At 38.4% G+C, this 12,120-nt stretch overlaps 1 protein-coding gene across 1 annotated transcript in view; it reads right to left on the reverse strand.

Moving 5' to 3' along the window:
- The window catches only part of ppp2r2b.L (protein phosphatase 2 regulatory subunit B, beta L homeolog), a 204,159-nt gene extending 202,244 nt beyond the window's left edge, over positions 1-1,915 (reverse strand). The window contains exons 1-2 of the mRNA XM_041584979.1: positions 1,891-1,915; positions 1,256-1,333 (exon numbers count right to left, since the gene is read on the reverse strand). Coding sequence (XP_041440913.1) covers positions 1,256-1,333; positions 1,891-1,900 — 88 coding nt within the window. The 5' untranslated portion in view covers positions 1,901-1,915. The remainder of the gene's footprint in view (positions 1-1,255; positions 1,334-1,890) is intronic.
- Positions 1,916-12,120: the final 10,205 nt, after the last annotated feature.

The raw sequence follows: 12,120 nt of genomic DNA on the forward strand, positions 1-12,120 counted from the left end.
ATATATTTCAAATCCTATTTTATCACATTAGTCAAGTAAAATAAACTTTAATTACACTATATAAATTATTTTAATCTTGTTTCCTTCAGTCTGAGAACTCCTAATTATAGCAATTTTGTGGACACTGTTATTCAGGCAAGCTTTGCATCATCTCAAAATCTTGTTTTTGCAACAGAATGGGGAACCTGATGTCCATCCGCATGCTCTGGTTAAATGGTAAAGAGAGAGGTGGGAATGTGTGGAGAGCAGTGACATTTAGTAAGTGTTGAATGGAAAGTGAAAATAATTGCCTGCTCCGCCTTTATGCCTAGGGCAATATTTGATTGACAGCTGAGAATATTAAAGCTATGAAGGTGTTAATAAAAAAAGAATTTGGATTTCATGTTTATCATACAGATTTTTATGTCTGGGTTACAGGTCCATTTTAAGGTTCCATTAAAAAGGAGGGGGCAAGGGGAAAAGTGTAAAAAACGTGCATAAATTGCCATGTTTTGCCAACAAAAAACACTGCTTTCTATGCCTACAGTATTGAGGACAAAAGTTTGTACTTGACAGCGATTTACATGCAGGAAGATCTCTTGGGTCTGCCATGTAAGAATTGTGTATGTGGGCACCCATGGGAATCCACATACAGCCCTCTTACTTGTGAAATTCTTTTGTGAAATGCTTTTACTGGAAGATACATTTCATTTTTTTAAAAAGGGGGTAATGTTCCTATGTATGATACTTCAATCATAACTCAAGAGTAGGAATGCCTAGAAGTACAATGTGATTGTGCCTGCTCAATTAAGTGTTAAATACAGGGCTCCCTTTCAATATAACTCAAGGTGCAGAACACAGCTTTTTATGCACTATGGGTAGACACAAGGGCTTCAAAATCTAGTGCTCTAAGTGCTAGCGCTTTGCACTTCATAGCATTCCAGTACTTGTGCCAAACCATATGTCAATTAGCCCTCCGGGATTTACATTTTTAATTTTTTTTTAACTGTAGCACAAAGACTAACGTAACTTATACTCTGCTTTGTATTCTAATGTTGTCTACTATGAAAATTAAGCATAGACCAGATTTTATTATATCATTATTATTATAATTATTATTATTATTATTAAAACTGCACTGTTCATATCACAATTTCTTAATATATTTCAAACGCAAACAGTTGACATAATAAAAAGGCTCCATGACAAGAACTAAAAAGGCCCCTCATACATATTTTATATTCTAGCTAGCACCAGCTATCTGCTGAAGTCCTACCGTCTGAATCTCCAAAGTCCACAGTCCCTTTGAGTTGGGAGAAAAACCAAAGCGTCTCCTGAGTCAGGTCACCAAATCCTGTGAATTATCAATGTAAACTTTAAATCTTTGAGGTTATTCTATATATCTCTTGTTATACTGGTTATGGAAACACTAACATAGAATATAAAATGCTGACTGTTAAGTCAAGATACTTTGAAAGCAAAGTGACCATAGCAATAATAATGTTAATTTATGACATTACAGGGTTCCCTCTTTGTACATACCTATTTATAGCTCTCCCTTTGCACACAATCAAAAAAAGCACAAACACAATAATAAAAAGGTAGTGGCATCTGAAATGGGCTGACATGTTCTAACTAATAAAAAAGAAAAATTTGCGGTATATGTATATTTCCTGACATACAGTAAAACTATACATATGGGGCATATTTACAGTATTCTACGCAGAAGCACATACATTTCAATCTAGATTTAAATGACGGGATCTCTATACAGCTTTTGCTAAACTTTTAACACTGCTAGTAACAGTTGCAAAGGCAAATTGCAAGAAGACGATCCTTATTTAACCTTTATGGCATATTTTACTATAAGCATGTAGATTCCCCATAAGAATATATGCAATTTCTGCTTACCTGGTATCATTTTTCCTGAAAATTGAATAATCTTTTTCCGAGAGCAGTTCTGCTGATGAAATGATTCTATTGCCTAGCTGCCTAGCTTTCTCTGTGCTGGCTGAGCACAATGGGGGCTTCATTAAAGAGTCGTTCAATTGGAGTCAGTACCCTGCACATCACAGAGAAGTATGAAGGCCCCTAGTCACATACTTTGTCACTGGAAAATATTCATTAGAATACTAATGGAGTTGACTAAAAAGTCCTTAAGGTTTAATAGAGTACAGTTCCCACACAAAAATAACCTGAGATGCTAATAACAGATTCTGAATGCAGGCCAAGGTAATTTTTTTGTATTTTATCAAATAAACTTGAGAAAATGAGAGGAAGATACGTGAATCATTGATGTATATGCATATGTTTGAAAATTGCATTATTGCTGCTGACCAAGGGGAGATTTCTGCTGCTAGAAAGCGTGCTCTACTTATTCACTGCCTGTAGCAGAGGGACAGCGTATATTCTATACAATACCATTACTTGATGATACTTATGAAACTGCTCTTACTGCTATAAAGAACTTTTTCGTGCCAAGAGTAAATGTGGTGGCTGAAAGATATAAATTCCGCCAACGTGGACAACGTAATGGCGAATCCACAGAATAGTTTGTAGCAGCTTTGAGAGAGCTGGTTGTTACGTGTGAGTTTGGGAATCTAACAGATGAAATTCTAAGAGACCAAATAGTGGAAAAAACAAACTCACCTCGCATTAGAGAGGGACTTACATTTAACCCTTGCAAAGGCTGTTACAGTTGCTAGCCAAATTGAAACAGCAGTGGCAGAGGCTAAAACTCTCAGTCAGAGAACTGCTGGGAATGTACAGATTGTGAATTCAGCACTGTGGCCTAATAATGCACAGTCACAGGCAAAATACAGTGCTAAGGAAAGGGATTCACCTACACTGCAAAACCATACAGCAAATACAAATAGAAAATACTGCTTTCGCTGTGGTTCAACACAACAGACAGCAAATCATGTTACATGTCCTGCAAAAGCTTTACAGTGCCGCAAATGCACAAAATAGGACATTTTGCTAAGATCTGCCGTAGTTCTGCTAAAGATGTTAATGAAGTCACTACCAGGCGGGGATTTCTGGAAAGGCCACCTAGGCCCAGGCCTAGGGTGGCAGGATTTTAGGGGGGCGGCATGCTGCCCAACCACACCCACATTGGTTCAAAAACACTGGGGATGTGCTGGAGACACAATCATTTTTTAACTTTCCCATGCGCCAATCCCCATTGCTCTGGTCCAGATGATAAAAATTTGCACAAAAAAAGGGGAGGGGACAGGGGCGACGAACGGCAGTGGGCCTAGGGGTGCCCAATATGTAAATCCGGCCCTGGTCACTACTACAAATGTCAAAGTATTAAGTGTGGATAAAGCTGGTACATTTATTCCAGACAAGTTTATATGTACTGTCAGCATCAGTACTGCTTCTGCTGACAAGGGACACTCCATTAACCTGATGCTTGATACAGGTTCAGCTGTTTCTATACTACCAAAGGATATTTTCTTGAAATACTTTGCAAAAGATCCACTTATTGCACCTGCCCTGAAACTGGTCAGTTATTTAAAGGATCCAATCCCTGTGCTTGCCAATGACTATACAATTTGGATCAAATACTGCAAAATCTGACTTTTACATTGTGAATAAGGGCACTGCTATACTTGGAATGGAGCTCTTTGCTGCATTAAACCTACAATTAATTGATGGTCTCATTACTACAGCACCAGTGTCTGCCACACAGCCAGTGTCTAAAATTTTGCCACAAAGCAACACTTCACTGGGCTGTGCAAAGAACTTTGTACACAAAGTTAAGTTGAGACCAGATATAAAACCAGTACCATTCCCTGATTCAGCATGGGAAAAACTTGCTATTAATATTGTCCATCCTTTTACAGATGGTCCTTTAGATTGTAGATTTGCTATAACCTTGATAGACTATTACAGTAAATGGCCTGAAATTGCATTTGTTTCTTATATAACATCAGCTACAGTAATAACATTTCTGTCTACAGTCTTCAGCAGAGAAGGTAATCCAAAGGAGTTAATATCAGACAACGGACCACAGTTTGTCTCATATGAGTTTGAATCCTTTCTGAGAGAGAGGAATATTGTGCATAGGAAATCTTCAGTGCATTATCCACAAGCAAATGGAGAAATCGAGCGATTCAAGTCTGAAAGAAGCACTACAGACAGCAAATCTTACTGGGAAAGCTTGGAAAGTATTTACAACAGAGTTCCTACATAACTATAGAGCAACGTGCCATGCACAACCCAATCATCTCCTGCTGAATTATTACATGGCAGACAGATGCGCACTAAGTTACATGTTGCAGACATCAAACTTCCACAAAATACTGTGCCTACAAAATCATCTACTGCTGACATTGTGAAACATCAACAAGCCAAATGTAAGGCTTATACCGACAGAAAATGTGGTGCTAGAGAAGTGCACTTTCAGTCTTGATCTTTAGTCAGAATTAAGAAACCAGGAATACTGAAACAAGGACAATCTAAATTTACTACACCACTTGAAGTGAGACGCCAGAGAGGACTGTACACATATGAACTGTCTGATGGACACATATGGAATGCAAGTCATCTTGCTCCTGTTAGATATGACTTTGGAGAAGCTCCATTTGATGAAGGACATTTTCCTGCTCCTGATGCCAACTGCAATGGGCCTGAAGAAAGTGAACCTATAAGGTGTAATGAGAGAATCAGAAAACTACCTGCATGGACCCAGAACTATGTGATGTGAATAATGTATATTATTGCTTTAAGATGCATTGTTGTTGTTTATTACATTTGCCCAAATGGTTTCCACTACAGGGGGGGAATGTGTGGTGTTTATACAAATGTACTGTAGATGTCGCTGTGCCCAGACTTATACTATGCATACTTCCTGACAGCATAAAGTGAAAGTGTCACGGCCGGCACCCAATACCAGAACAAGTGCCAAGTACCCTGGTCTCGGCTCGGCTTCACCAGTAGTGTGACCACCTTTGGGCTTCGGTAGGAGCCCTTCAGCTTACTTGGGTGCCACCTGGACTTAACGAGGAGTACAAGGTGAGATGTTCTGGCTGGCAAAGGGGCACAACCGTATAGCAAGAGTCTTTGGGCAGAAGGTCAAGGTACAAGGCGTCTGGTAGAAATGGAAACAGGACAGGCCGGGTCAGGCAGATAACAGAATCGTCAGGCAGGCAAGGGGTCAAAACCAGGTAATCAGACAGACTGGATCAGGCAGAAGGAGTTGTCGTAAGGCAGACAAAGGGTCAAAACCAGGTAATCAGACAAACTGGATCAGGCAGAAGGACTTGTCGTTAGACAGGCAAAGGGTCAAAACCGGGTAATCAGACAAACAGGATCAGGCAGGCTCGGTAGTCAATATACAGGCAGGATCAGGATACAGAGGTCAGAATAGTCAGGAACAGGCTGGGTCAAACACGGATAGAGCAATCAGGATAGTAATTCAGAAACAGGTAGCATAAGGCTCAGGAAATCTCAGGATATGATCAGACAGACTGGATCAGGCAAAGGAGTTGTCGTTAGGCAGGCAAAGGGTCAAAACCGGGTAATCAGACAAACAGGATCAGGCAGGCTCGGTAGTCAATATACAGGCAGGATCAGGATACAGAGGTTAGAATAGTCAGGAACAGGCTGGGTCAAACACGGATAGAGCAATCAGGATAGTAATTCAGAAACAGGTAGTACAAGTCTCAGGAAACCTCAGGATATGATCCTATAACGGGCACTGGCTACAGATCACAATGGGCCTTAAATAGGGTCCCAATTCGCGCCAAAACGTGCACAAATTTGCGCCATTGCATGCTGGTGCAATCATGCCAGCGTGCCTATGCCTTTAAGAGACGCGCAGGTGTGCCGCGCGCGCCCTAGGAAAACCAAAATGGCACTGGCAAGGAGAGGACAGGAGCGGCGCAGCGGGCGTCCACGTCAAGGACGCGGCGTGGACCCCGCTGCCCACTAGACCACCAGGGTAGGTTCTTACAGAAAGTTACTGTTGTGTAATGGCTGAATGAGAGCCTGCTAATAAAGCACTGTTATACTCTACTCATCCTCGGCTACCCAAAACATAACCGTATTGTTCTTAATTAAAAGGGTTATAGATTTGTTAGAGGAGAGGTTTAATCTTCCCCTATTCAAAGCACTGGTAAGGCACCATCTCCAATAGGCAGTGTGGTCTCTAAACTTCAAAGTTGACATTATCAAATCAGAAAGTGTGCAGAGGAAAGTAATTAAAGCACAAGGAAATCCTCAGCAACAATTATGCCCATCTGTCAGGGTGGTCAAAAAATAATCTATAGCCAGTTACCAATCCCTGTAAAAGTGCATGATACCTTTTTCAGTTTCCCTGCAATTTGGATATTTTCATAAACTTCAATCACATCACTTCCAGTTAAGGAACGTTCCTGGACCCCAGCACACATGCATAAACATCCATTGAATTAAAATTCTACGCCACGCATAAAACATCCATTGCTTCTTTACTTTACAGCAATGCAAGCATAATATCCAGGCTAGGCTATGTGTGCATGCATAAACTGACATAAAGGGAAATCTGAGTGACATCGGAGGAACCAATATGGCTGCCACAAGTTTTATAGTACGATGGTTATTCTTCAAGCTAATTTCTTTACAAGTATGGGGTTTTAAATAAAAAGCATGTAGGGTGGACTACAGTTTGGAGTAGTTTGACATTTTGGGCTTTCCTTTAAGCTGACAAAGGGTATGAAAATAGGCCCTTGCATGCCAGAAGGATGTAGGAGCTTATTGGGTTATGGTAGTATATAATCACTATGTATAAATGTATAACAAGACCGTACCTCAAACTATTTTGAACCTTTGGCAGTTGTTAATCTTTCAAGAGTGCATACAGTAAGTCCTTTGAGAATAAAAAAAATAACTTATTTGAAGTTGAAAAAATGTTCATAGTGAGAGCTGTGAAATGGTGGAATTCTATCCCTGAAGCATTTATACTATCAATAAATACAGTACAATAAGGGGCATAACCCCTAAGGTTATACCCTGAGGCTGCAGTGTTCCCAGGAGAAATAGGAGTAAAAATGTGTTCCTCATAAAAGTCTTGCTGCAAATTAGTTTTTCCCCTCTTACAAATATATTCAATAAATATTAGTAAACATGTCAATCTCTAGATATTTTGTGGGGCCTGAAAAATAATTTGCTGTGGGGTCCAGTAATATCTGCTATTAATTAATAATATCTAATAATTATGCCAATTAACACATTTAATGAATATAATAAAGAAGTTTTATGTAGAGGATGGGATGGATGCTTTTTTTAGCAGATAAAAAAAATACAAAGCTACTCTTTAATGCTCTAGTATAATGTTTATCTACAAAGTGGTCCAGAGTACGGCTGTCAACCTTTTGCTCAGGGAGGGCAAAGAAAAAGGTTATGTGTCCCTGCTCTTTGGCCCATGTGTTGCCATTCATTGATACAGTCATAGTTGGTGCATATGGTGTAAGTTTTAAGAGGGATCTCCTAAACATTTCTTGTATTCCCATACCTACTTTGGTGTAAGAAGAACTGCTAAAGTTAATTTCTTCACTCTAAATGCTTTGGAGTTCAGAACAGTATACTCCACAGGAAGGCACTTAAACCTAACTTAAATATTGTTCTATGGTTGATTATCATTTGATTTTGGTGGGAAGACCTGGGAGTAGCTGTGTCTTTTTCTTCTTTTATATTGGGCTGGCTGGTCCCTAGTGTCACCTCACGGTGTTGTGTGTGGGGGGGCATCATCTGAAAAGCTGCCTCAGGGCACCCAAGGGCCCAAAAAAACACTGAGAAACAAACCAATGTAGCACTGGCCTAAGTTAGATGATGTTAGGCAATGGCATCTGCTTCTAAGCATGTATTGAGAATAAGCATGTGTCTGTTGTGCTTTTTTTTGGCTTTTAAAAACACATTACAGCGCCCATTTTGAGCAGTATAGTGGATGCATAGCTAAAACAACAGTGTGAAACATCTGTTCACTTCAGTCATTAGCAATTATGACTTGAAATATAAGTGACAAATACACATTCTATCTACACAATACTGACCCAAGGGGCTCTAGCCTCTATAGCAGGTATTATAGCACTGGCTGTATACTGTACTTGCTCCCCAGTCCAGAACACTGCTAGCCCTCAGATTGCTGCAAGAGCTTTTGTGGTTTTTAAACCTTTCTTTTTCAAAATGCTGCATTTAAAAATATTGAAATAAACAATAAAAATGCATTTCCATTAACATATTGTGCCTTCAAATAATAATGTTTGAATGTTATTTCAATGTCCCAGGCAATAAAAAGAGCAACAGTGCCCTCCCCTGACTCCTTAAGAGTAATAAAGATCACTGAAAAAAACCAACATCATTGGTAACAATGAGAGAAAATTAGATTTGCAGTGAATTTCCACATTCTGACTTCAGCAATTATTTACACAAATCTACAGCCAAATTTCAATAAATGTGTTTTGCAATGAAAAAATTGCAGCAAAAAAACCCCACCCATAATGCCTATAGCCCTCTTCTGCTATTTTATAATATCTTTTGTAATATATGCCAGTCACTGAAATGCCAGCAGAATACTTTCACACAGGAAAAAAGAAAAAGCTGAGAATGAGAAGGCAAAATGTTCATTTACATTACATTAAATTATAGTCGTGTTGGGTCTGGAAATGGGTAACTTGGTGCTCTAGACTTTGGCCTCTCTTCCCTCACTTATAAGCCATTTCATCTAGGGATGCACCGAATCCACTATTTTGGATTCGGCCGAACCCCCGAATCCTTGGCGAAGGATTCTACCGAATACCGAACCCTAATTTGCATATGTAAATTAGGGGTGGGAAGGGGAAAACATTTTTTACTTCCTTGTTTCGTGACATAAAAGGCCAAATCCTGGCTGAATCCCGAATTTGGTGCATCCCTAATTTCATCTAAGAATTGAAAATGGGTAAATATACAGTAAATAAAAAATTATATAAATGTGTACTGAATTCAACTTCCAGGTAGTTCCTGGGATATGTTTGTGTCCTGTCACAGAAGACTTTCTTTAGCCAGTTTGGTGGTTTTTCAGTCTCCACCAACTGGTCATCTGCAAATGGTGGATGTTGATTTGTTATTCAACTTTAACATTTTCTTCTTACAGCTTCAATGGTTTGTTACTAAGAAATATTGTACTTGCTAGTCATGGAGCAGGTGTGTACATACTAATTGTACAATTTCTTAATTTTATTATATTTGCATTTATATTTGAATAATATTCACCCAGTTGTTATTTTTACACTGAACTGTTCCTTTAAGATTGTATCCTAATTTGCAACAAAAGAAATATTTTTAAATAAAATGAAATAAAATGGATGCAATTGCTCATGTATGGCCAGTTTAGTACTCAGGAGTATTGCTCCTCTGCTTTTACTAATTGCCACATAGCCATACAAATATTAAACAATAAAGCAATATAACCAGAAAACATGAATTATTGATAACAGTATGCAGATTTAGATGGCAATAATGTAAGAAATCCTGTAATGTTTGAATCAAGTCTAGCAACCGGTCTGCAAATATTGTTCACTAGTCACCGGGTGTCTTTGACTAAAGACGTCATGCCTGTAGACCAGTAGTTTTACACATATAACTTCATACATTCAGAAGTTATGCCAAAAGAGTGTGGTGGCAGTGAATGAGATATAACATTTCTACCAGGACCGACCAATCCATAGTTTACAGGAAAACTATACCCCCAAAATGAATACTTATGCAACAAATATCAAATTAAGTGACATATTAAAGAATCTTAACAAACTGGTATATATTTATTGACCTTTTACGTCCCTTACCTTGAACCACCATTTCGTGATGGTCTGTGTGCTGCCTCAGAGATCACCTGACTAGAAATACTGCAGCTCTAACTATAAAAGGAAGAAGTGTGGAAGAAAAGATAGAACTCTGTCTGTTAATTGGCTCATGTGACCTAACATGTATGGTTTGTTTTGTGTGCACAATGATTCCTAGATCCCAAAGGGTGGCCCTTATTTTTTAAAATGGCAATTATCTATTTGTGATTACCCAGTGGTGCATACTTCTAAAAAAATATATTATTATGAAAATGGTTTATTTACATGAAGCAGGGTTTTACATATAAACTGTTTTATTCAATATAATTTTATAGAGACCTACATTGTTTGGGGGGGGGGTATAGTTTTCTATTAAGCTGCCAATTTGAACCCCTTCAGATCAAGTCAGCAGCTTATCTGCCCTTCTATTGCCCCTTTCCTACTTCCTCCCCTAGAGATATCTGGCTGAAAATCAGCCTGATATGGCCCAGCACCTAAGTGGCCATATCGGGCAGAGATCCAATTGCTTGGTGACCTCACTAAATAAGCAGATCTTCAGGTGTATGTCCAACAACCTTGCCAAACTAGTGTAATATTGCTAGTGGGGCACTGCAGCAAGGAGTCTAGAAACTCTGATCGCCAGTTTAAGACCTACATCACGTCTCTCTGGACTCTCCTCCTTTGTTTTGTCCATTTTAGGACATCTTTGAGCTAAAATAAAGTATGTCTTGCTTTCTCCCCCCCTCTAAAATTACAGGTCACAGGTTACAACTTGTAATACCAGCCCTGAACTTGGCAGGTGTTATACCGGCTAGGCCGCTAAAATAATGGCTGGGTGGCAACCCTAGCTCCAAGACACACCAATTGCCATGACAACAGCATACCTCCCAACTGTCCTGTTTTCAGCGGGACAGTCCCGCTTTTGACAGCTCAACCCGCTGTCCCGCGTTTGTACCAAAAAGCCCGACTTTCTCTGCATGAACAACCAGAAAAAGAAACAAAGTTTCTAACTTAATTGGCTTTTGGCAGAGAGCCCAGAACAGCCACCAGGTGCAACTAAGATACTTTGTAACAATTCTGAGATAAGCAAATAAGTAATTGTAACAATTTAGATAAAAAAGGTCCCTTGGAAAAAGTTAGACTCACAGCTTAACGGGCAATTCACATTCAAAACAACACAAATCGCCCCACTATCCCTTGGTTTTTATCCTTCTAATTCAAGTAGAGGTCTGACTGCAGTCAGTATTCAAAATTTCACAATATCCGAAGGAATAGAAAAGAACCCCCACTTGAACAGTTAAAACTAAAGCAGTCACAAAGTAATTTTGACACACTTATTAATAGTCGGTTAAATAGTAAGCACTTAGATAAACACCACTAATCAGTGCATAAAGTTAAATGTAACACTTGTTAATAATTTATAAAGTGCTGTGCAATAAATTATAAAGTGCAGTGCAATAGGTTAATTATAAGGAGCACAGAAAACCAAAGGATCTATAATACCACAATAATATTGAGCCAATTAATAGAGTGATACCTGGATTGATCACTAATTTCTAAATTAATTATAATGCTAAAGAAAATTTTAATTGATTTCTATAAGTAATTTACTAAGATGAGAATATTAATTCATTGAATATAAAGTGCTGCAGTGCTGTATAAGTTAATAATCCTTCCTAAATAATAAGGTTCAATTTTATGAATTAACTAGACTGCCATTAAATAGGATAAAAACTAAAATCAATGCTCAAATTCATGAAGAAAGGAGGAAAATGAAATAAGAGGAGGTGAATTTTCTTTAGCATTATAATTAATTTAGAAATTAGTGATCAATCCAGGTATCACTCAATTAATTGGCTCAATATTATTGTGGTATTATAGACCCTTTGGTTTTCTGAGCTCCTTATAATTAACCTATTGCACTGCACTTTATAAATTATTGCACAGCACTTTATAAATTATTAACAAGTGTTACATTTAACTTTATGCACTGATTAGTGGTGTTTATCTAAGTGCTTACTATTTAACCGACTATTAATAAGTATGTCAAAATTACTTTGTGACTGCCTTAGTTTTAACTGTTCAAGTGGGGGTTCTTTTCTATTCCTTCGGATATTGGGCAATTCACATTCATTAACAAAACTGTAATAACTGGAAAAAAAACACAGAAATAAGTTCAAACTTTCATAACCTGCCAAATTTTGTAAAATGAACATGGTAATTAGGGGGTGTGGCCACAAAAATGGACATGGCCAAAATGTTTTTGTCCCTTTTTTATTTCCAAAATTTTGGGAGGTATGCAACAGCTGTGCAAAGCCCAGAAACTTTTCTACTG

This window comes from Xenopus laevis, chromosome 3L (genome assembly GCF_017654675.1).
Source record: "Xenopus laevis strain J_2021 chromosome 3L, Xenopus_laevis_v10.1, whole genome shotgun sequence".
Classification (NCBI taxonomy): domain Eukaryota; kingdom Metazoa; phylum Chordata; class Amphibia; order Anura; family Pipidae; genus Xenopus; species Xenopus laevis.